Source organism: Amaranthus tricolor, chromosome 6 (genome assembly GCF_026212465.1).
Source record: "Amaranthus tricolor cultivar Red isolate AtriRed21 chromosome 6, ASM2621246v1, whole genome shotgun sequence".
Taxonomy (NCBI): domain Eukaryota; kingdom Viridiplantae; phylum Streptophyta; class Magnoliopsida; order Caryophyllales; family Amaranthaceae; genus Amaranthus; species Amaranthus tricolor.
In genome coordinates, this window is record NC_080052.1 from 14,522,840 (window position 1) to 14,549,780 (window position 26,941).

The following is a 26,941-nucleotide window of genomic DNA, read 5'->3' on the forward strand; positions in this document are numbered from 1 at the left end:
TATGTTAAAGACATTGAAATACTTGAATTATATTTGTATTTTAAATGTAAGTTTTAAATTAAACGTGTGCTTAAGATATTTAAATGTTTAAATACATTACACGTTGAATAGCTTATTACACGGTTTATATATGAATATTTGAAGTTAAATAAGTTGTTAAGCTATACTAATTACAGGCTTTCATATAAATAAGATGACAATTTAAATTGATACTAAAAATACGAAAAGACAATTTAAATTGATGCTAAAAATAGGAATTAAATTTGAATAATATTTATACGTTGTATTATCTAGCTTTTGCTGAAGTTTCAATATCTTGTATGAGTTCTAACGTGGCAGCACAGCAATAGTTGTTAATAAAAAAATATAGCACACAATGACGTAATTATATGAGCTGTCAGTGCAACGTCTGTTTGAGATTAAGCTCAAGATCTTGAAAAATGGCACAGATTAACCAGATCAACGAAATTGACGTATGACGTTTTTTTGCTCTACAAGGATATGTTGAGGCGTGACATATATAAATATAAGGCTTCATTCAAGAATTAAGATTGCAGCATTCACTAGTGGAAAAAACCTCATTTGCTGCGGTTTTTTTTGCCATTATTTGCTGCGGTTTTGGCCCCCAGCAATAGTGATAGCAGCAAATGTCCTACTTTAAATGCTGCGGTTCAAAACCGCAGCAAATAAGGGCATTATTTGCTGCGGTCATGGGCAAAAACCGCAGCAAATAAGGAGTGTTATTTGCTGCGGTCAGGGGCAAAAACCGCAGCAAATAAGAGGGTTATTTGCTGCGGTCAGGGGAAAACCGCAGCAAATAACTCTATTTTTTTTTCTTTTTCCGTTTTATCCTTATAATAATGCAATAATAATACAATGTAATAACAGTGATTAATCCAATGATAATCACAGATAATCAACATTAATCTCTTTGTAATAATAAACTCTCGCTTGTATATATAATATAATATTATGTACGTACATATATATATATATATATATATATATATATATATATATATATATATATATATATATATATATATATATACATTAAAGAATAAAAAATAATCTATACTAATTACAATTTATCAAGGACAAATATTAGCAGGATACGCGGCAATCTTGTCTTTTAATTCGCGCATCTCTTCACTTATCAAAGGGCGTGTTTTCCTCGGAATGTCGTTTAAAACCTATATATAATATTAAAATAAAAGATTAATATAGAAATAAACATTAGATTTTACCAATAATATATTTAATTAAGAACGTAACAAATACTTACGGCATCTATATTTTCGACTCCAAAGTCCTTCACGGAATTTATAATATCGTCCATATACTACAGCGCGTAGTAGCCGTAGTCAACGGAAGAAGAAGGTTGTTGAAAGCACTAAGAGAAAATAGATGTTAGTGTCAAAAACGGTTAAAAACGCATAAAATCACAACTTAACACGTAAATTCTAGAATATGACTATGATTTTCAATTCTAACAACTTCTACACAATAATATATACCAAATAGTGTTGTGTGCCAAGTTTCGTGCAAAACAAAAAAAGTTTGAGCTACTTTACGCGCGAAATTGACAAAAACGCTAAAAAACCCTTAAAATCGCAACTTAACACCTAATTTCTAGCATATGACTATTATTTTCAATTATAACCATTTCAACACAATAATATATGCCAAATAGTGTTGTGTGCCAAGTTTCGTGCTTAACAAACCATGTTTGACCTACTTTACGCGCGAAATTGACAAAAACGCTTATAAAAACCCTTAAAATCGCAACTTAACATCTAATTTCTAGCATATGACTATTATTTTCAATTCTAACCATTTCAACACAATAATATATGCCAAATAGTGTTGTGTGCCAAGTTTCGTGCATAACAAACCATGTTTGACCTACTTTACGCGCGAAATTGACAAAAACGCTTAAAAACCCTTAAAATCGCAACTTAACTTCTAATTTCTAGCATATGAATATTATTATCAATTCTAACCATTTCAACACAATAATATATGCCAAAAAGTGTTGTGTGCCAAGTTTCGTGCATAACAAACCATGTTTGACCTACTTTACACGCGAAATTGACACAGCAGCAAACTAGTGACCAGACCACCTTGCACGACACGTGGAGACCAAACCTATGCATCCAGGACCTAGGCTAAAGTGGAAATGGAATCTTGGTACTTGGATCTAGCTATCAAGGTCCTAAAACCATTCTAACAATCCTCATGGACTCCTAGAAGCTGAGCTGAAGGAGGGCTGCTCGACAGTTTGCTAGATCAGAATTTTGTTTAAGTGTTTGTGGTTGTTTCGTGTTCTTTTCATGATCATTTGTAGTTTTTGACTGTGTCATTAATCAAAGCTTACGCATAACATTAATCCTTGCATAACCAAGGCCTTAATCAGCCCCTGTTTCGCATCAAAACCAAGTTTGAGTACTTTACGCGCGAAATTGAAAAAAACGCTTTAAAACCCATAAAATCGCAACTTAACTTCTAATTTCTAGCATATGGCTATTATTTTCATTCTAACCATTTCAACACAATAATATATGCCAAATAGTGTTGTGTGCCAAGTTTCGTGCATAATAAACAAAGTTTGAGCTACTTTATGCGCGAAATTGACAAAAACGCTTAAAAATCCTTAAAATCGCAACTTAACTTCTAATTTCTAGCATATGACTATTATTTGAAGGTACTTAAACTCTTTGATTATAAATAATCTTTCTAAAAATTTTTAAAAAAATAAAATTTAAAGTTATAATTGACTTTAATATACATCAAATTAACCTAATAGTGATCTTATTTGAAAATTTATGATACTACAAACTAGACGTAGAGTACAAACAAGCATAAGTCCAATTCACCCTTAAAATCCGGTCTAGTGGCTTACCAAGAAGGACTGATTTATAGATTATGTATCATGCATTATCTTTCCAGTTAAGGGAATGATTTAAAAAAAAAGCGTTGTTGAAAGAATTTTACAAATAAAATTGATTTATATGAATGTGAATTATAGAATGTGATTAGATCATTTGCATATTATTTCTAGTGAATTATATAATTCTATAATTCTAATCACAAACTACAAACAACTCATACATCAATAAACTCTAACAACAACATAAACGAATCATACACATTTAAAACTTAAACGAACAAGAAACTTAAAAATTAAAAATACTTTCTGAACAAAAAATTATTTACTCCACATATAATAATATACTAGTATTATTTATCAACTAGGAGTATTATTATTTTGTATTAACTATAATAGAAATAACATGAAAAATAAGAATGCAATATTAATATTTTCATATTAAAATTTTCATCTCTGAATCGAAAGAGATGAAACAAATTTAAGTAGAAAGGAGATCAGAGTAGCAAGCTAACCTTGAATTTGTATAATTTCTAGTGCATAAACGAACATGTATGACAAATCAAAATTAAAATTTAAAAACAACAACATACACATTCATAAAGTATGAAAAATTTAAACCTAATTTACAAAATCAAAATGAAAAAGATACCTTGAATTTCGTGGGTTTGAGAGAAAATGTAGAACAAGAAGAAGAAAATGGCGTGATAATGGTTTGAGAGAAGGATGAAGATGAACACAAGAAACGAACACAAATCTTGATTATGCTTAATCTTACGTTGGTGAAGATGAAGAACGATACGTTGTATTCGAGTTTTTTCAATGGGTTTGAGAAGAGGAAACGTTGTGTAGTCGAGTTTTGTGAAAAAAAATGGCGGGCTGTGTAATTAAAGTGATGAAGAAGCGTGTTGTATACAATAAGATAGGTTATTTGCTGCGGGCCTTAACCAACCGCAGCAATAAAAGCTTTTTTTTTAAAATTTTGCTGTGTTAAAACGGTTATTTTGGGATATTTGCTGCGGGCTCAATGATAACCGCAGCAATAAATGCAATTAATACGGTTATTTGCTGCGGGCCATAGCCATCCGCAGCAATTAATGCTTTTTTTTTTTTTTAATTTTGCTATGTGTTAACGGTAATTTTGGATTATTTGCTGCGGGCCCATAAATAACCGCAGCAATTAATATTAGAATGGCGTATTTGCTGCGGTCAACCAACAAAAACCGCAGCAATTAGTTCTTTTTTTTTCAAATCTTTTTCCTATTTATTGCTGCGAATAAACAAAAACCGCAGCAAATGATAAGCAGCAAATACGTTTTTTTCCACTAGTGATTCTCTTACAATTTTCTCTCTTGAATTAAGATCTATTATTCTCTAAACATTCAAAAAGTGTTGTAATTCTTAGTTCATCTAGCTCTTACATTTGTAATAGGATTTAGTGTTAAAAAGGAGTTAGAATTTTCATTGTTTAATACGCCAAGCCTTGGAATACTTTTTAAAGGTTCAACTTGTAATCTCTATTGTGAGATTGGGATTTGTGCTTTTATTAAGAAAACTTGTAAGACGTTCTTCAAGGGAAAAAACGTGGTGAGAGAAGATAGAGAGATCTTCTAGCTTAGGTTGTCTTAAAGTTCCTTATTAAAAGGCGTTGAATCCTACAGGTTTGAAGAGAACCCATAGGCAGGGAGTAGGTTGTTCAGAACCGAACCGCGTTAACATATCGTTTGTTATTGTTTAAGTTCATATTCGGACTTACGTTATAGATTTATCAATCGAACTAAAACTGTTCTAGAAAACAGTTTTGAAAGGTCTCACAAGCTCTTGAGTTAACCTTCCAGATAAAAATTTTAAACGGGAATACTCTCTATTCACCCCCCTCTAGAGAGTATTCGAACTCCTATCAACTTTCAATTGGTATCAGAGCTGAGTTTCACATATAAAGATTAACATCTTGTGATGGATCCGATAGGAGAAGGGTTGTTTGCTCAAGGTCGTTCGTGCTCTAGGCCTCCTTTGTTTTGTTGAACAAATTTCTCTCATTGGAAAACCTTGATGAAGATGTTTGTGATTGATCAAGATATGGAACTTTGGGACATCATAACTAAAGGACCTAAGTTATCCATGAAAAAGGACGCTCAAAAAAATGATGTGGTAAAATTCGAATTCGAATACTCACAAAGGGATTTGGAACCATAAGGCAAGAGTGGGAGTCTCTTGATAGGAACATGACATGGTCTGTTGTGAATGCGCTGAAAATCAAATGGGTTTTTGGACATTTATGGGTCTTCAAGTAGAAGGATTGATTATTAAAATATGTTGGCCACATCTACAAAGCTTGAGTATATGCAAAATGGTTGTTATCAAATTAACGGTATTGATATCATGAGGTGTTTTCTTCGATAATGAAACTTTCTTCAACAAGAGCCCTATACTAGTTCTTTAATGGTGACATAGAATTTTGATATTTGTATCTACATAAAGCGATCAATGGTTTGAGAAAGTAAGTAAGAATGATAATGTGTGTAGTGAGAAGGGATGGACATGGGTCTTGGACCCTAAGCGTTTACCCTGATCTGACTTAACTCGACTCGACCCTAACTTAAGGGTTTGAATCCAACTATTTTGAGCCCTAAGGGTCCGGGTTCGTTCTGCTTCCACACTTTTGAGACCCAACTCCAAGCCAAATTCGACCTATAGTCCTTTTTTCATTTTTTAAGAGATATTCTATATGATAGACACTAACTATTGCAAAAGGCCAGTGGTAGCAATTCTTAAGAAACTTCCACAAAATAGCACTTTACTTTTGAACATTGAGCTACAGTAACATTATGAAGGAAAAACGTTTGTTTTTCTATTATGTCTTATTCCATTTATTAGGAATGGTAAAAGTAGTCATGTCTTCTTTTATTGATCCAAATACATGATTAACACAGTCAAAACCCAAATTATCAATAAAAACCCAAAAAAATAATAATATAGTAAGTACACTTATAAAATTTAAGAATTAAAAAATTACGAAACCCATAAATCTAAACAATGAAATAAATCAAAAAAAATTTCTAAAAAGGACCTTTAAATGAGAACATGAAACATCTAGAGGAGTACAACAGTGGAAAAGTTTTTGGGCATTTTACCTACCTTAAAAGGTAAAACAAATTCAAGAATTCTCTCACAAGTAAATCAATCTTATTTTGAAAAAATAATCTTGGGTATTAGTTTATTACTGCAAAGACAAAGTTAATTGGCTAAGAACTCCAAAAGGGAGGGATTCTTGGGTGTTTGAAAGCTATAAAAAAAGATAAATATATGTTTAATGTTGTTAATTTGCAGTTCTTATAGAGTTGATGTTTACTTTTACAATTCCTAATAAATGGAAGAAGACATGACAAATGGATGAATCTTGATTTGAGTAGTTGAGGAAGAATATGATGAATGGAAGAGGAAGGGTAAAATAATAATTTCACAACATAACCGAAAAACAAACGTTTTTTCTTTATAATATTACAAAAGTGGAGTGCTATTTTGTGGAAATTTTCTTAAGAAATTTTACCACTGGCCTTTTGCAATAGTTTGTACCTACCATGTCGAATATCCTTTTTTAAATTTATAAAAACTATTATGTGTATTTATACGTTTGATTTGAAACTTAGTCAATTTATCTAATTTGATATATCGTTGTTATATTTTACTTTCAAAATTGAAAAACTTGGTGAATATTTCGTTTTAAGAACTTAAATGATGAATAACTTTGTAAAATGATCTAATAATTAAAGTAGTATAAAATAATAGAAAATTTTAATAAATTAAAATTATATAATTAATTTTCTACGAATGAAATAAAAATGTAAAAAAAAGTTTCTTCTATTTTTTTAAAAAAAAAATTATTAACATAATTTTTTGATTCGACTGAGTTCTAAACCGTAGACCTGAAAGTGTGGGTCTAGGTCTAAATTTTGGATCGAAATTTTCTAAACCCATGAATTCGAAGCTAAATCTGAGTCCAATAATAAAATAAGTTCTCGATCTAGCTACTCATGCCCATCATTAGCAGTGAGTGTAATAAAAAATAAACAACAATTATCTTTGAAAAGTTAAAACAACTTACGCCGTCTGTGGGGATCGAACCCACGACCACGTGGTTAAAAGCCACGCGCTCTACCACTGAGCTAAGACGGCAGTTATATTTAAAAACTTTAATATTTTTCTTTAACATAATAATCACAAATTCCAATTAAAAAATAAATGCGCATCCGGGGAATCGAACCCCGGTCAGTACCGTGGGTGGGTACTATGATACCACTACACTAGATGCGCTTCAATGTTCTCTTCTAAGTAATCAGTGAAAATATAAGCAGGATATTTCAAAGGGCTCTGGAATAAGGCTATTTTTAATTATTCAATTCAATAATCAATATGTGTAGAATTGAGAACAGGAATATTTTCTTTGTTGTTAGTAAGATCTATCTTAATTTGTATCATCTAAGTCCCTGATGATATACTCCTAAAAATCTAAGCAAGCAAAAGTTATTTTGGGTTAGTTTATTTTAAGTTTTGTATCTCATATTTATTACTTTATATATTAGTACAATTTATCACTAGGCTAATTTGCAAAACGTTAAAATTGGGTTTATAATACCTCCTGTTCAGCTTATTAGTCTTATTTAGTTTTTTACATTTGCCAAGATAATATTTTAATTCGTAATATCTCTAATTGTTCTTAATTAAAAAGTATAAAAAAGTAATATTAATAATCCTTGTATTGAGACGAATCAAATAAGATTGCACTCGTTATGTTTAAACTTATTAATTATGAATATAATGCAAATTAAGATTGATAATTGAATAGTAACAAAAAGTAAATGAGACTAATAGGTTGAATAGGAGGGACCGCGAAATTACTAAATTTCAATTAGTTTTTTGACTTCATAATTTGGAGATTCATTTTGAATGATGCACATATTAGTTAGAGCAAGAGTAACAAAGAGATAAGCCAAAACATCACAACAGTACAAGGCATAGGACTTAGCAGACTAGCAGTGCAGGGCCTTCAAGAGATACTGATGACTCGAGTAAATTATGCTTCATGAATCAGGATATGAAAGTGATGACACACAACATACACTAACACACAAATTTAAAAGTCAAAATAAGGATGCGGACTACCACATCAATTTATAAATCAAATTCAATGTTAATGGGTTAAGTAAGTTCACATATACTTTCTTTTCAAAAAAAAAAAAAGTTCACATATACTTCTAGATTAGCTTTGCCAAGGAAAAGTACTTTTATAATTACTCAATATTAGGACCAATCACTGCTTATATTTAAAACTTATTACTAGTTTTGTTTAAAAAATGTTAAGATGGTTTGAAGTTTTTGTGTTATTCCACTTACAACTACGGTTTATAAATTATTTAAATAAAAAAATATTAATCATATATATGTAATTAAATTAGTATATGACTTCTAAATCATATTGAAACTATAAATTGATTTGTTTTAAGAATCGTAAATGCATTAATAGTTGAAATTATTATTAGATTGAGATATAATATTAATAATATTTGTAAAACATAATCATAAAACTATGCACTGAACAATATAAATTTTAAATAATTACATAAAATAATAAAAAAATTTCAACACATAAAAAATAATTTAAATGTTCAAAGTCTTTGTAAAATCTTAAAATTAAGTTTTTAGCTTACAGAACATATTTTTTTTACTATAATGACTAACATATAAACTAATTTATTTATTTATGTATTATAAACTTGTCAAACATAGGTGATAGAATTATCATTTTAAAATTTATTTCATTGATATCTTATCCTAAATATTTACTTAAATCATTAATGTGTAAACTTTTTAATTTGTGTAGTTTTTAAATATATCCATATAAGTAATATATAGGATTATCTATGAAAAAGTACTTCAAAATTATTTTGTTTTCTTAATTTGTTACAAAAATATTTAAATGAAAATAATTTTTTTTACATAAATAAATAATAGGTTATCTGATAATTATCTATTATAATTAAAAAATAGTAGTACATATCTTAATTGATTATATATGATAAAAAAAATTAGTAAATAAGGTATAGTTCTAAAAACTATTTTAACTAATCAATTAACGAGTCTAATCATAAAGATATTGCATGATATACTAAAAAATATTTTCCTTATTAGAACATGAAACGACGGGAAAATTTCTTATCATAAAGTCAATATGTATCCAAATTGTTTTTTCATTTGTGAATTGTATAGATTCTAAAATTTTTTGTAACTAATCAATCAAATGAATCTAATCATAAAGATAATGCACGATATGCTAAAAAATACTTGTCTAATTAGAACATGAAAAAAGTAGAAAATTTTTTATCATAAAGTCGACATGTGTCTAAATTATTTCTTCATTAGTATATTGTATAGATACATAGATTAGTATTCGTGAAACTAATCATACATCATACATCATACATTGTACTAAAAAGCTTGAAAATTTTCAAGTGCCACAACTAAAAGGAGTTTGTCAAATGAAACTCATTTATTGGCTAAAGAAAAATGACATGAAAGTTAATCTTGACCAATATATCTACCATCAAAGTATCTTTGAGTAGCATTTATTTATAGTTAAATTCAATAAATTATGGAATATTATATATTGCATAATATATTGTTGACAATTTCCAAAATTACAGAGTTAATTTAAACATATAACTGTCAAAATTGAGTGTTTCTACTACATAGTATATATGATTTTTATTTTTTTAGTATCATATATTTATATAAGTTGATGCTAAAAAAAATCACTAGTTGTGAATATTATCTCACAATATTTTGTATTAAATCTATATACATGGCCTTAGCAAGGCAAAGTGGGCTATCGCCTAGGGCCCTACAATTTTTAGGGTCCAACAAATACATATTCATGTAAAATGTTGATATTAATTTGATTTAAATTTAGATATAATTTATAAGTTTTGCTAAGTAATATAATTTATTAGTGTTTTTTTTATAAAGTTGTTCAAATATCAACAATAAAAAATAAAAGGAGCATTATATCATCACAAATTCTTGTATGAAACAGTTTCACCGTGAGACGCACTGGTTTCACTGTTAGACGCACCGGTTTCACCGCGAGACGCACCTCATACATAAGTCAAATAGCACAAATTATAAATTATTATTAGAAAATAAAATTTTTTTGTAATCGTTATACTAGAAATGGTCTCTTACAAAAGTAGATCTATTATTCATTACGCCTAAAGTTCAATGCACTAATTCAATCCTTAATGACTCTAACTATATATAATTAAAAATTATGAAAATTGATATTAATAATCTTTGAAATGAAGCGAATAAAAAAAATCTTACTTGAGTATATTTTAACTTATAAATTAAAAACAAATAACTAATTAATAATCATGAAAGAATAGTGCATTGTCTTATAATGTTACAAGTAATTTAGAACCAAGAAAACGGAGAAAGTATTTCACTATGGTGAACAAAAACAAATAGGATGTTCCTATCTACATATCATTTTGTATGATATCTTTTTGTCTTGTTTTTTTACCATCGATATAAAAGCATCATATAATTGTTGAAAGATATTTAAATAATCATGTAAGATGTAACTCATCATGTTATTATTATTCATACTCAAAATATACATTAAACTATTATTTCTCCCAAAAATTTGCCTCTAAAGAGTAAGTTTTTTATCAAAGAGAAATTAAAGTTGTAAAACAACATACATATATCATAGAATATTATCCTCTTAGATTTCAAGGACCAAAAGCTGGAGAAAAGTTTATGTACAAATAAAAGAAGTCATTCGGAGAAAATTTATAGAAAAGCTAATAGAACTAAAGATGTAATCAATGCTTTATCCATCCATGTTATACATAGGTAATTTATCCTTTTCAGGACTAGCTGCCGCAATTGATGTTTCACAGTTATTTAGGTGGGTTCATTTAAAGGGCGGTTGCTTATAAACTCCTTGAGTTAATGTTTGATATGCCCATTTTAACTAATAAATAGATGACTAGATGTACTTGAACACCTTCCTACATTTTTTTAGTGCTTAAACTTTAAGACTTCTACAACCAACTTTGTCTCTACTTATTCACGGGCCGGGTTGTTTTTGGTAAGATTATTCTAGGTCCTAGGTCAGTTTGGATTGAACCAATAGATTATACTTCAAAATTTAAAAATATATCTCTCATAATTTTATTTCTTTGAAAATTTGAGCATTGATTACTTCGACCAAATATGTGAGATTAAGGGTTCGTGTTGTGTGTCTCTTAAAAATAGTTAAGATAGGTGAAAACTTCATTAATCAATTTTTTAATTATGCGCTACAAAAGATGATACATACTCATTGTAACTGAGTTTAGGAAATATGTGCCTTACTAAGATTAATCTGATGCTCATTTTTAGAAAAAAAAGACGTTGCACTGTGTAAAAATAACGTTAAATCATCTTCTCGATTTTCATGCCATCAATAGTCATATACGTATTTTGATGATTATGTGATATACGCGTAATGTGCCCCATTAGGGGATTGTACATGCTACATATGTAATAACCCCTATTTTTAAACCTCTTTTAATCTTAGCTTAAATATCTTTGAGTATGGATTAGTGCTAGTAACTTATCTAGTTATTTATCCTTAAGTGCCAAACATAATGAGAGAGATTAATTTTTTAAAACTTTTAAATTTGAATAAACCACGTCTTGTTTTGTCAAATGTTATTATTATATTCAAAGTAAAGATTCCAATGTACTTAGTTTTATCAAAGTTAAGTTGATTTAGTATAATAACATAAATTTCCTTCTAAATTTTGTTGATTTGATAAATATATTGATTTGCTTTATTATTAGAAAACTCTATATTATTTTCAAATGACTTCACAAACTATGTTGACAAAAGCTTATTTTAAGTTTTTTAATAAAAGTACTTATTTTTAAATCTAAAGAAAATATATTTATCCAAATATAGAAGATTATGAAAAAAGCTTTTATAATAATATAATAGTCTTTGTGGTATATAAAAATAATTATTAGTTATGGTTGTATAGTATTTTTAAAGAAAATATACCATTTCCTAAAAAAAAGATTTTAGATTTTGCTTGAAATTATTAGGTTATTTCTAAAATCATTTTAAAATAGTAAATCAGTATGTTTTGACCCCATCTTTTACCATATCATCCACATGCATGTTATTGAAGATACCCAACCATTAGATTGAGGTAGCTTGTGGTATAATAAAGGATAAGAGTGTAGATTTGTACAAAGGTCAGATTGAATGTCAGTTTTGCATGGTTTGAAAAATACTCTAAGTTACCTAAGCTATACCCTATATAATTGAGTGCTACAACTTGAAAACTTTGCTTGACACTCTAAGTTTTCTAGGGATACCTCACACGCCCTTATATCCCTTTAGAAATGAGAGATTCATCCCTATTTTCCTACCCTTTCATCTCAACAGTTTCTTGCAGCTTATTTAGTTATAAATTATAAATAATAATTTTGGCACTTATTAAATACATATTTCGAATAAGAAAATTATTAAATACATATTTCGAACAATAACCATTATGATTATTAAAATAACATTAAATATCTTTAAAATTTGAGCGGTAAAAAAATAAGAAAAAAATATTTATTTCAACAGATAATCAAATGGTTTCATTTTAAAATGTCTCAAAGTACAAGAATGATATTGATCAAAAGTTTGCGCTGGTTAGAATAATTAATATATATAATATGTAAAATAGTGCAACGTTGTTTTATTGATCGCTTACCTATGTTTAAAGGAACAAATCTAGAAATATATAAAAGCTAAAAAATGATAAAGAAATGTTGTTACGATTTTACATCACCTCATTTAGAGCAATATGGCCAAAATAATTTTCCTTATAGTGCACGAAAAAATTGCATAATTAAAGTGGGTTTATTCATAAGTTTTAAGGTCAAAACGTGCTCAAATAGGCAGATATCTCAAGTTATTACAGCTTACATGAAAACTCCTTAGATCCAAAATATGTTCCTTATAGTGCCAAGATTGATATGGTAATGATTTGGTTGAATTGGGGTTAAGAATAAAAAATATATGAAAAGAAGAAGAGGGATTGTGAGAATGAATTTTAAAAAGTACTACTATACTAGACAAACAAATATCTCACATTGAAAAAGTTGCACAAACTCTAAGCAACAATTCAATATAATATTACCATGTCATCCCTTTCACAAACACCAGACAAACAAATATTTATAAAGCCTACTTGACATATTGTGAACCCCTTCTTGACGTATACTAAATGTCTACTTGAGATATTCTAAAATCCTTCTTGAGTAAGTGTGTAGTTGCGCAAATTAATTATCATATTTTTTTAATTAAGTTTTAATGGGCTAGTCTCTTGAGAGACATCTATTAAAAAAACGGCTTCTTAGAAAGTCAGCTGAAAACTGATAGTCCTAATAAATAAGACTACCTATGGGCTATGGATATAATTATGGTTTTCTAATTCTTATTGATATTATATACTCACCCCTATTCAGTTTTTTTACCATTTGATTTGTTGATATTACTTATATATCACTTTTAATTTGTATTTTATTCTTAATTTATAAGTTAAAACCTAGTCAAGTAGAACCTCATTTAATTCGTTCATACAAATTTTATTAAAATCAACATTTTATAATTTTAAATGAATCACAATTTAAATTATTTACAATTGAAACGATATTAGCGCATGAAAAGTATCACATATTGCAAAGAGACAATCTCTTTGATTGAAACTGGTTAAATTAAACAAAATATTTATCATAATAATTTGTAAATATATTAACCATCAATAAACATTAATAAAATAACAATACTCGAAAATATTTTACCATAAATCAAGAGACCATGTTTTGAAAAGCGTACATTAACAATATTTTGTTATTATCAAAAGTAGAAGGTGTTTTGTCACGGGTCGGTTAGTTTTCAGTTGCATGCAGCAATGGATTATACTCAAATCCAATTGATTAGTTACGAGTTGATTAACAACAATAGATATCATTTCGTTACGAATTGAAATTCGAATCGAGTGTCAATTGGACTCAAATTGTCATCGATTTATAATTAATTTGAATTTTCTGGCACAATTCGGATTTGGGCTTTATTTTTCAAATACGAGTCAATTACGAAATTTTATTGATCTGGTCAATATCGGATTTAGTTGATAGTCAATTTTGTTGATCTATGCTTATTCACTTAAAAATAATAACCTGTGTTTTATCGGGTATCGTCAAATCAATTTGTTTAATTGTTTCAATTGAGGAAAAAATTGTTATTTGTTAACACTTTTCAAATCAATTTTATAACAATATTGGGCTTTCATATTGTTTATCTTTAGTAGTTTTATAACAATATTTATGTCATTTATTTAATTATTACTTTATTTCTTAAACTTGTTTGATTATAAATAAGTTTTATCATGTTCATCAAGTTTGATGAAAAATAGTTTAATAAACAGTAATGATCAATGATAAAGATTATTATAAAAATATACTTTACTCCATTAGATTAACTATAAGATAATATAATCGAATATAAATCAATGCTAGGCCATAAAATCGATATTTAAAGTATGTTTTTATAATTAATAAATTTAATAAAAAAATTCAATGTGGGACTTTACAAGAAATCAAGATCTACAATTTTTCTTTTATGGTGTAATAACTTTGTTCCAATTAATAAATGATTAGTGATAACCTCATTTGTAGAGTTATAAAAGCATATTCATAATTTACCTATTTTGTCAATCATGTTTATAAGTCAACGAGAATTATAAAAGCATACTCATACTTGAGCTAATTATTTTATTATTAAAAAATTATAATAAATTAAAAATTACTACTCTTTTTCAATGTGAGAATAAATTAAGAATTACTACTCTTTTTTATAATTTGATAATTTTGTCCCACATTAATAAATGAGGATTGAGAAGTGGTTATCTCTTCCATAGTTATAAAAGCAATCTCTTGGGGTAATTTAGTTTTATACTTATCTAGGTCCTAATTTATTATTATTATTATTATTATTATTATTATTATTATTATTATTATTATTATTATTATTATTATTATTATTATTATTATTAATTACTCATATAAGCTAATTTATTATCTAAAATACCGCTAATCGCACCTAATTTAATCATACAGTCTTTACTAGACTAATCCTTTTCTTTAACTGGTTTTGGAATAAAAACTTTAAATCTGCGCTGTAGAAGTATAAACTGAATTGTAAATACACATGTAGCTCTACACTGTATTGTACTCACTCAAGTATCTGGTGTTTTGCTATTCTGTAAATTCTCCATTAAAGAGAACCTCAACATCCACAAAAGTGTCCCACAGTGAAGGATATGAACCCTCCCTAATCATCTGTGGACTCCAATTTGATATGAAAACTTCAAAACAATTCTAATTCTGTTGAAAGCTATCGTTTAAATGAGATAATTCGTATAATTCAGAACCTTAAGCATGTACAGGCTGAGGCATATCGATCAATCGTTCAATGGTCTGAAGTTGATCATATGGAGCAATCTGTACCATTACATTATAACAAACAATCAAGAAACTGAAATTAACATGCTATTTCTCAATTAAGAACCCAAAAGTAAATTGAAAATACCTGGTTAAACCCATCCGGCCATGTTATTTCAACAGCATAATTACCCATAGGCCGGATATCTTCTGGTTCGATGTCTTCTGGGATATCAGTGTATTGCAACTTTTGCTCCCCAGTCCATTCATCCTGCGAAAACAAATGCAACAAATAGGCTTGAGGTGCATATTATCCCTTGATCAAAGCTAACATATGAGCATAAGGTTAATTTCAGAAACTTGTATTTATCTCAACCTTGGCTCTTATGGTCTTAAGGTTACTTTCAGAAACTTGTATGATCACACTTTAGGACATTATAGTGCAAAAATAAGCATCAGCCGGTTGCAAGGGTTCAAAAACCTGTACCGATTATTCCCGGGTGTAAAAAGGTGTAAACTGCATCACACCCGTTACCATATCACCGTATCCATTATCGCAATCACAACTGTTGTCACATTTTTGCAGTATGTAAAACCTTCCGATATCGACTTTTTTAGGAAGAAACAATAAGTTCTATATTGGAAAAATGCTAATCACAGCCGCAGTTTTACATTTAAAACCGAAGCAAACCCAATCCTACATGGACAATATGGTAGGAAATTAAATTGACTTTGCTGTAATTTTTGGGAGTTTTAACAACTTCAACTTTATTCAAGGATAAAGAACCGAGAAACTTTCACCTCAACTTAAATAATTGCTTTAACTTTTTTTTCTACTTGGGAAGGGAAAACATATATAAAGTATAACTGAGAACCGTTTCTTGTCTCAGTTTGAGCAAGTACAACTTTTTTCAGGTAAGGCTTTTGGGTTCGATTCTCACCAAGCGCTCCCTTTCCCTCAGCAGTCTATCTTATATAATCCGAAAAAAAATGTTATTAAGTATCTTACCACACTCTGAGCAGATCGATCATTCCGTCTTACAGTCGCAGGGTGAAGAAGAAACTCCTCGTCTGAATCAGGTACCTTCACTCGTATTGCCTTTATTGATTTATCATAGCTGACAGCAGTTGATACTGGCAACAAACATAAGAAATTCTCCTTAAACTAAATCAGAACATCAAACTTCAACTAATGCATAACCGAAAGCTTTTCTTCCCAAAAAGTTGACAAAAATGTTTGTCACACCAAATTAAACTCAATATCAACAATCTAATCTAATGTTAGAAACCAAATAGAGTATGCCGTGCAGACCTTGTTGGCGAATCTTGGCACACTGCTGCACAACACAAACTCCAAGCTCTTGAAATGTATTGGCAACCTCTCCCAGTGGATCAGCTACCACTTCCGGTTGTCCACTATCTCCCGAAGCAGATAACTAGAGAAGTAAAATATTAATTAACATAGGTCGTTTTAAAGTTTAAACACTTGCCTCTGCTAGTAACAGTTGGGGGAAGCAAACCCAAAATGATTCTCCTACGCAAAATCAAGACTAAATTTTGCTAGCATGATTCATGATCGAAGTCTTGAATCGAAAGAATTGGCTCAAAAGGCATAGCGAATTGGGATTGTGATTTTTTAAAATGAATATAATGGGCATGTTTCATGCTGTAAAACATTTCAGTAACATACAACTGGCTTGATTGGAAGCTCAAACAGATGAGGAATCCCAAACTGACTAACGACCTGCAAAAACAAGGGTCACAATGACAAAGTTAGCTTCTCCCCGAACATGCTGAAGGATCAAGGGAGCATTAGAGGGAGCTCAATAATCAACCATTGATGAAAAATCAAGAAAGTCTGGAGATCAGCTGCATGCCTGAGAGCCTGAGCCTCTACCAAAAGGATAATAGCGCTTTCCATCTGCGTCGAAATGACACATATTCTCTACAACAGCAACGCATGGTACCTGAAAAGATTTTGTCAACTCACGTCAAACAATGTCAACAGAAAGTAGAAGATGAATAACCATGTCGTAGGACTTAGCACCAAAGAGTCAAACCTTGAGCTTAGAAAACATGCGAACGCCTTTAGCAACATCGATGAATGCTAGCTTTTGCGGAGTTGTAACAATAACTGCTGCTGTCAATGGCACAACCTGACAAGAAAGTTCTAGAAAACTCAGAAAATGCAAGGGAATATAATTCTTTCGGGTCTAGAATAAACACATGCAACTAGAACCTGGCATAAAGTTAGCTGAATGTCTCCAGTCCCTGGTGGCATGTCAATAATAAGATAGTCAAGTTCTCCCCTGCATTTTTATGATTGAAAAATCAAGAAACATAATCTTAATTTTTTCATATAGTTGTTGTAATTTCTAATGGAAAACTCAACGTACGAAGGCTGCAACAATAGTATAGACATATGCATTAGTCATTGGATTTAGTACAGAAAAATACCATTCAGTAGTAGTAAGTAGCTGGTTAATAACCCCAGAAACCATTGGACCCCGCATAATTGCACGTCCTTGCCCAGCAAATCCAAATGATATTAGTTTGACACCCAAGTATTCGGTAGGGATTATGCTTTTTGTCTCGGGATTCTGGTAATCATATAACATCATCAAGCATTTCCGATAATAATAGTGAAAGATAAGTTGAAAGGCATTGTTATTACCATTTCGAGCAGCCGATTTTCTGGTGAAACCATAGTTGGCAAACTTGGACCATAGACATCCGCATCAAAAATTCCAACCCTAGCACCCATGCCGGCAAGAGTGTAAGCAAGATTTACTGCAACAGTCGATTTACCGACACCTCCCTGCAAATTTCAAGCAATGAGAAAGATGATGAATCGCGTAAGCAGTTTGATTCAGCAGTAGCCATCAGAATCTTTCGAATGAATAGATTTGCACTTAAGACATGAAGCTAACAGAAGAAGAGCAAGCTTACTTTACAACTAGAAACAGCAACAATGTTTGAAATTGTCTGCAAGCCCTTTGGAAGATCTCCGGCAAAAATTGGTTTGGCTGGTTGGGCCGACATTGTTACATTCACTTTCCTCACCCAAGGCAGTGCTAACACCACCTCATTTGCTTCCTGCTCAAACTGCAAAAGAACAAAACCGATTCATACACCCCAAATCAATACATAGTCGGTATGAGGTTAGTGATCCAGGTAAGATTTAATGACAAACTAGCAGAAAAGAAAATAGCATATAATTAAGACAACTAAAATTGAAAAAAAATTAAAATGAAGAGAAAAAATCTTCACTGTCGACCAAAATGAAGGATGTTGCAATAAAAATGACATTATCTACTGAAACATTAAAATTTCTGCATCTATTTTTCCAAGGGGAACAGAACATACATAAATAAAAATCAAGATATAGTTCTAATTTCATTACCATATCCTTTACTGGACAGGCTGGGGTGGTGAGCTCCAACCGAAATGACACCTGAATTGGAATAACTATAGTTAGAGGGTAATAGTCATAAGTCATCAGAAAATAGAAACACTGTCATCTAAACGACCTCTCCCACAGCTTCATCAATTTGTAGATCTTTCACAAAGCCACAAGAAACAATGTCGGTCCCAAAGTCGGGATCTATAATTTGAGACAATGCTTTGAGGACATCACGCTCTGCTGTTGTTGTGGAAGTAGTTGGAGCCCCGGCTGAATAAAAAAGAAAGGGATACACAGAATTAACATATGAGAGATAATTAATTACTAAAGTAGAAGTTGTTCAAACTTCAGATGATACAGATATTTTATCTCAAGTACAGATGTTATTGTACTCAGGGCTTTGAAAATATAAAGTACACAAAAGAATGTATATTACTAGTTGACTTGACTTGTTTTCTTTTTTTTTTTCTTTTTTTTTTTTTTTTAATGATTATAGGGTAGGCTCAGAGAAAGAAAAGGTTAGGTGAGAATCAAACTTAAGGCCTTACCTGGGAAAGTGGTACTTGATCCAACCAATTTTAAGTGAAACGAAATTTGACTCGGTACGAGAACCAGAAACGGAAACCAGAAATGTTAACTTTAAGAGTTTCGGAAACGTGGGAAACATACGTACAATTTTATTTTACATAAAAAATGAATAAAAAAGGTAAAAAGGAAAATGACTGAAAAGAAAAAAGGGGCTTATGTTATTATAGATGGTTTTGGGCATGAATAAAGACATTCGGGGAATGTAGTTTAAGAAATGTTAATCTACAATTACAAAAACAAAGATTCCCACACGGGATTTGGTAGGAGGTTTTGGGTTTTTGGTAACTATGGCTCCAACTGAAACAAGACCTAATTAGTTTTAGAATCCAACTTATGAGAAATGGGAATGCAAAACAAAGCTCAAAGCCTCAAACACAAGACATGTTAGATGACATAGCCTCATGCACTCATACAAGCCAAAACTTAAAGTTACTTTGAAGACAAGCCTCATACTTCACATCTATTGGGATCAAATCTCCGAGAAACTTATAAAAGTAAGCTACATAAATTATTAGAATTTGGCTATAAGAAAACTATAACTCAAGATGCCAAAAACCCAAAACAAACTGAAAAACCCCGTAGCAGAAGAGGCTTCAAAACCTTCAAACATGCAGATTGAAACAAGCCTTAAATCCCCATACAAAACTAAGCTCAAATACTAACCTTAAAGGGCTTAACTGCAAAACATTGAATTTTGATACCTTTATAGCACCTACGAAAGTACAAAGAACTAACACCTTGAGATTACTTAATTCAACAAACTAACACATCCGCTCAATATAACAGTATCACTTAATATGACACACCTTATGCCGTCCAAAATCAAGAACACCATGCTAAAGCTACCTTCACAATATCATTTTTTCAACTCTATAAACAGTCCTTTGCAGATAATTATGATACCGCAAAATCCAGCTATGCGATTGTTATAGGGAGACTCCCTAAAATATTAAGGGATAATTCCTTTTCAAAAAATATTATCAAGCATAAACCCCTACGGCATTGCCTATAAACTAATCCCCCACCCTTACACCATACTATAAGAACAGCCTGAGTGTGAAATCACTAGCCAGCAACAACAAGAATCTTGTCCATCAGACAGCGGTGCAAAAACAAGGTCGCATCACGTAGTAAAGGTTTTCAACTAACCTATGTTTCCCGCTTTATGAAGTAAAAAACCATCGATTTAGGCTATTTCAAGGAATATTGCAACCGTAGTCGCATTTTTGCACTATAATCACACCTGTACTTAAATATTATACATTTATTATTCAGTTTCCTCTCAATTTCGTAGATTGCTTCAATAACACGTAATGCAATATAAAAGGAATTGCGATATGCCCTTGGACCAGGGGAAGCCCTTTGATATGACTTGAACTCATAACCCTCAATGTGCTAGATGAAATTCTGACCTCCACACCAAACTTAGCAAAGATTGTGCACCCATGAAGTGTTTAAAATCTTATATATGGATTCTTCCAGCTAGTGGTATTCAAAACCGGATGCCGGGTAACCCGGATCCGGAAATCCGGAAATCCGGTTTTTCGGATATCTAAAAATGCGATCTGGTTCCGTCCCGGATTAAACCGGGTATCCGAAATATACCCAGTTTAAACTGGTCGGATCCAGAAACCTGGTTTTATTAGAATACTGTTTTTTTTTTGTCTTTTTTCCGTTTAACCATACATTTTTTATTTCTATTTTTATTTGTAGTATTTTTTTATATAAAATTCAAATACTAAGTTTTTAAAAATATTTAGCTTAATTAATCATAAAAGACAAATTAATAAAATTAAAGAATAATATTATTAGACATTGGCTTAAGTAAGAACAATCATAAAAAAAAATATCTACAGGAGAAAAATTATATTAAGATTCAACCCAAGGCTAGCTTAATACATACCATCATTATTTTATTTACGAAAAAAAGTAAAAAAGTTTAAAAAATAAATAAATAAAACCGGATAGTGGGCATCCGGTTTTCAAAAATATGTGACCCGGATCCGGATCCGGTACCCAGTTCAAAATCTAGTACTCAATCCAGATTGTTGGGTTTTTTGACTCAAATCGAGTCTAAGACCGGTTGAAGATGAATGGGTGTCTTAGTCGCTAGAAGCCTAGTCGGCTTTTGGTGGGCCAAGATGAGAGACGAGCCGGCTGTTCATTGCTGTTTTAAATGAGTTTTCCAGAAGATAGAGCCGACTCGGCGGCTGGGGGACTTGGAGCACAGCCGACTCGCCGGTAGAAGCTGCCCATATGACACATTTTCCAGAGGGTACAGCCGAGTCAGCGGTCTGGGGGTCAAGGCCAGAAGCCGACTCGGCGGCAGTTGCTGCACGTTTTTCGTGGGTCATTTGTTGGCAGTTACTCTTTATTTTGGCCGGTAATCTTTGTAATTCTTAACCTAATTTCTTTTAGTAAGTGGTATACTATAAAAAGCCCTTTTGTTATTAGAATTAGGGTGTGTGATGCAAAACACAAAGTGAGAAACTAAGAGAGAAAAGTTTGGAGAGCCATTGTTGTGGTGTCTCATATTCATCTTGCAATCTCCCTGTTTATAGTGAAACTTTATTCTCGATGCCGGTGGACGTAGCTATCACATTGATAGTGAACCACGTTAAATCTCTTGTGTCATTTTCTTATTGTTTCATTATTGTTCATCGACCTTACTTCCGCTGTCGCACAACATAAATTATCCTGTTTGTGAAAACCGGGTAAATTATCCGGTTTTGGAAACTGGATCGGATCTTCGAATCGTTTTTTTTGCACACCCCAACTTCCAGCGATCTTAAATGAATGGGTAGACATGATTATGTTCGTCCAAATTTGTAAACAAGAATCATATAATCTAAAGTTAAACAAAGATCACGGGCATTGATGGTTCACTGTTCTATACCTATTACAAGGGTAGATTAACGAACAAAACATCGTGGCAATCATTCATGCATGGTACCCTTACTTCCATACTTCTCAAGACTCAATATGTACATGTAAACAAACATAGGATAGCCAGCTATTACTTACAAGTTACAACCTATCTCCTTCATTACCTTATTTCAATTTCTTTTTTGGTTTAATGCCACGCCTCCAATTTCCTTATGCACTGGCATTTTCATTAACACTAAAACATCAAGCATCAGATAATAAGCTAGACAATCAACAGTTCATCAACCTAACAAAATTCTATCCAGGAAATATTTACTTCCTCAGTTTGCAATTTATCACTTCAAAAGATGTTGGGATTATTATTGCAATTTGTTGTATTAGATGTATTGGGCTCTAATAAATGGGTTTATAATTGTTTGCTTAGCCTACTCTTGTTTCTTATCTAAGACGGACTTTGAGAGCCGCATAACCTCATAGAGCGATTATTCTTCCACTATCTTGAAATTATAGTGTCTGTGCTAAACTCCTAACACAAGAAATCAAAAATCTTTACAACTTTAGAAAAGGTGAATAATTTTTACTAAAATTTTCATATAAATTAAGGGGTATTCCTTCAACTAAGGAGGATAAAAAACAATACCCTATTTTGATTGCAAAAGGATAGGAACTCAAATACCTTCAACAGAAGCAGCTTTTGCTTTAATTGAACATAAATTATCTTGATTATGGGATACCCATGTACATTTTAACTGTCTTTGCTGTTGAATCAATCCACTGAATGCTAATCCTGCATATATAAAATCATCAGAAAAATGCACATCATGTTAGCTATCAAGATCAATTGGAAACAGCCTGTTCCTTAGTGTTGTTGATGAGAAAAAGTGCAAATTTTCAGCAGAAATCAATATAAGGGTTGGAACTTGATAGGAAAGTTTGTCTTACCATTTCTATGTTGAAGATTTTTTGAGGGTTGAAAACAAAGGTTAGGAGGATTAATGGGTGCATGAAGTAAATTCATTTTCTTGCAATACAAATGCAAGATAACTGAGAGACTGTGGAATTTTTGTCAGAAACTCATCAATAGAAAGATTAAACGTGCTTGTAATACGACACCGTTTGGAGAGTTTGGCTTGGTTTTGGATTGCATTATCGACCGTTAAGTTGTTGGCCCCACGGTGCGTTTCTTTGTGGCTAACATCTTATTTTTAAGATAGAATTGTGGCTAATATTGGCTTTCCCTCACCTTTTGCTATTTGATCAATTGATCATCAATACATCATGATCGCACCTAATATATTATACTAATACAACCTATGATTTGAGTATGGTTGTATTAGATTACGGTATAAAACGTTATTATCAAAAAGATAAATAGGTTACGGTCAATGACACTCTCTGCTCGAGATTAACCAATAAATGAATACAATAACTCAGTACACGCCACGGGCAAGAAAAATAGCAAGATAAGAAAAGCAACAACTATGGATCAAATTAAGGCACAAATAATAATCATGGTAAAGATAATTTTCGATGATCGAAGACAAGAATTCGACGTGTTGAACTACTTATATATCTAGTCAAATCCTCAAAGAAATTTAACTCGCTCATGTCTTTCCTAATTTGCTTCTCTCACATTCTCTTAGGCCTACCATAACTTTTTTGTCAATTGACCGTTTTTTCGCCTTCTCACAGGTGCATTGGTGCTCTTCTTTTGTACATTCCTAAATCATCTCAATTCACTTTCACGCATCTTTTTCGGGTGCAACCACTAGCCTTGATAGAATATTTTAGTTATTCGCTATTACACGGTGTACGAATAGCTTATGGATCGAACATAAGAAAATTAGACGAATTATTTAAGCTCTATTCTAAATGTCACATAGTGAAAAATTGAGATATGATGGGATATCTATATCTTACTTAATCTATAAACTAGATTGATATGCATGATAGGCCTAAACTAAACCAATATTTATAAAATGAGAGTTTGAAATTAACATAGACCTCTTTGATCAAATTAAAGGGTCAAAGGTTTAGTCAAAGAGATTCATGTCAATTTCAAGCTCTCATTTTATTAATTAACATTAGTTTATATCTTAATCTCTCGTTATATTAATTAAAATTGAAAACGATCGCCAAATACTTACGATGTTAAGAACAAACAACAATGAGCAAAAATAAGTTTGACAAAGTAACAAACAAGGACACAAAAATTTAAGGAGGTTCACCCAATGATGGCTACGTCCTCCGTGGTGTGTAGTTATGTTTATATTATATCAAATGAATACAAACAACACTTCAATACGAAGAATTACAATTGAGATAGAGATAACAACAATAGGCTATGTGTTTGGCTTAAGGGTTGTGTTTGATGTGTTTTTACATATTTGAAGTGTGGGTATGAGAGCCCTATTTATAGTGCTAGGTACTTGAAGATGAATGGCTCACATAAATACATAGTTAATTTAGGGTAATGAATACTATGAAATAACTCTAAGAACTTGAAAAGGCATTATCTCAAGAGTCACACACATGAGACTCTTCACCTTAATCTTCATTAACACCAATAATTCCCATGAATACTCTTCACCTTATTACACCCTTTTGGATTCCACAACTCAAGAGTCACACACATGAATTCAACCCTTTAATGTGCACTCAAGTTACACATTAGTATACTATCATTTATAATCACATTAGTATACTACCATTCATAATAATCTCCACCTTGACTTGAGTTCACCCAAGTCACAACATTCATCAATCCACTTCATATTCAAAAAACATACACACCTCAAAATGCCCAAGAGGGCATTATCTCAAGCAAGGAGCTAAACCTACCAAGTCAACACATAACTCAAACTTGGTAGTAGGTAATGACTTTGTCATCATGTCGGCCGGATTTTCCGTAGTGTCAATTTTCTTCAATAACACCCTTTTGTGCTCAACTTCATCCCGGATAAAGTTATACTTAATGTCAATGTGCTTGGACTTCTATGAAATGTATTTTGATTTCTAGCCAAATGTATTGCACTTTGACTATCACAATGCACACTTACCTCACACACCTTATTGCACATTTCACCAACAAGACCTTTAAGCCATTTTGCTTCCTTGAATGACTCGGCCACGGCTATGTACTCCGCTTCGGTTGTAGAAAGAGCAACCACATCTTGCAAAGATGATTGCCAACTAATCGCCGAACCACCCAAAGTAAACACGAACCCACTTGTGGACTTTCTATTATCTAGATCACCACCATAATCCGAGTCACAAAACCCGGTTAGCTCACTTGAATTTTTCCCATACATGAGACAAACATTTGAAGTATCTTTCAAATACCTCAATAGCCATTTTAGTGCCTCTCAATGTCCCTTACCCGGATTAGACATATATCTACTCACCAAACTCACCGCATGAGCAATGTCGGGCCTAGAGCATACCATAGCATACATAACGCTACCAACGGCACTAGTGTATGGAATTCTTACCATTTGCTCTTCTTCCTCTTTTGTTTGTGGACACAAATTCTTGGACAATTTGAAATGAGAAGCAAGAGGAGTAGACACACCTTTAGCATCATCCATGGAGAAACGTTGAACAACTTTCTCAATGTACTTCCTTTGACTAAGGTATAAGACACCCTTAGCCCGATCTCTCAAAATCTCCATCCCAAGAATCTTCTTGGCTTCACCAAGATCTTTCATATCAAATTCACTTGAAAGCAACTCTTTCAAGTCCTCCACCTTAAGTAAAGAGCTACATGCTACTAGCATATCATCAACATATAAGAGCAAATATAGTAAAGAACCATCTTCAAATTTCTTAAGATAAACACAGCTATCATAAGAACTTCTAACAAAATCATGTGAAATCATAAAGGAATCAAACCTTTTGTACCATTGCCTTGGAGATTGCTTCAACCCATACAATGACCTCTTCAATCTACACACATGATTCTCCTTACCGGCTACCTCAAAACCTTCCAGTTGCTTCATAAAGATTTCTTCTTCAAGCTCACCGTAAAGAAAAGCCGTCTTTACATCCAATTGATGTAACTCCAAATCCTCCATCGCCACCAAAGCAAGCAATGCCCTAATAGAAGAGTGTTTCACGACCGGAGAGAAAACTTCGTGAAAATCAATACCCTCAATTTGAGAGTATCCCTTTGCAACAACCCTTGCTTTGTAGATGGGAGGAATATCACTAGAAGGACCCTCCTTCCTCTTGAATATCCACTTGCACCCCACAATCTTCTTTTTCTTTGGTGCAACAACGATATCCCAAGTTCCATTCTTCGCAAGAGATTCCATCTCTTGTTTCATAGCAATCAACCACTTGCTTGAGTCATTTGAGGCCATAGCCTCCTTGTACGTACTTGGTTCATTTAACCCTTCGACTTCACTAGCAATGTTGAGAGCATAAACAACATAATCACACTCTTCAATGTACCTCCTTGGAGCCACGATCTTCCTTCTTTGCCTAGTTGTGGACAAAGGAGGAGACCTTTGTTGAACATCATCATTTTTCTCATTATCAACATTGGAGGATTCAACCTCCACTTGTGCTTCATTATCATCATTATTAAAAGGTTTTTCAACATTAGATACAAGCATGCTATCTTCATCAAAAAC

General features: G+C 31.7%; 1 protein-coding gene and 2 non-coding genes across 3 annotated transcripts; all 3 read right to left on the reverse strand.

Annotated features, from left to right (window-relative positions):
• Positions 1 to 6,991: 6,991 nt before the first annotated feature.
• TRNAK-UUU (transfer RNA lysine (anticodon UUU)) lies at positions 6,992 to 7,063 on the reverse strand. Its single transcript has one exon. It is a non-coding gene; the product is annotated as a tRNA-Lys (tRNA).
• Positions 7,064 to 7,130: 67 nt separating this feature from the next.
• Positions 7,131 to 7,201, reverse strand: TRNAG-CCC (transfer RNA glycine (anticodon CCC)). Its single transcript has one exon. It is a non-coding gene; the product is annotated as a tRNA-Gly (tRNA).
• Positions 7,202 to 15,174: 7,973 nt separating this feature from the next.
• On the reverse strand, positions 15,175 to 23,534 carry LOC130814579 (fe-S cluster assembly factor HCF101, chloroplastic). Its single transcript, XM_057680693.1, has 15 exons — positions 23,250 to 23,534; positions 22,984 to 23,094; positions 18,961 to 19,103; positions 18,834 to 18,884; positions 18,380 to 18,535; positions 18,105 to 18,248; positions 17,888 to 18,030; positions 17,670 to 17,739; positions 17,491 to 17,586; positions 17,308 to 17,397; positions 17,121 to 17,174; positions 16,743 to 16,866; positions 16,440 to 16,564; positions 15,579 to 15,701; positions 15,175 to 15,490 (listed from the first exon to the last, which is right to left on the reverse strand). Exons 1-15 carry the CDS (start codon positions 23,323 to 23,325, stop codon positions 15,422 to 15,424), a joined length of 1,575 nt encoding a protein of 524 aa, XP_057536676.1. The 5' UTR covers positions 23,326 to 23,534; the 3' UTR covers positions 15,175 to 15,421.
• Between the last annotated feature and the right edge of the window lie 3,407 nt (positions 23,535 to 26,941).

What these genes read in the sequence shown, in the direction of transcription:
- LOC130814579 (XM_057680693.1), bottom strand. Translation starts at nt 23,325, where the DNA reads ATGAATTTACTTCATGCACCCATTAATCCTCCTAACCTTTGTTTTCAA. An exon ending in TTCAGCTAACTTTATGCCAG is followed by an intron (nt 17,587 to 17,669) that starts GTTCTAGTTGCA and finishes CTTTCTTGTCAG; the next exon opens with GTTGTGCCATTGACAGCAGC. An exon ending in GCATGTTTTCTAAGCTCAAG is followed by an intron (nt 17,398 to 17,490) that starts GTTTGACTCTTT and finishes AAATCTTTTCAG; the next exon opens with GTACCATGCGTTGCTGTTGT.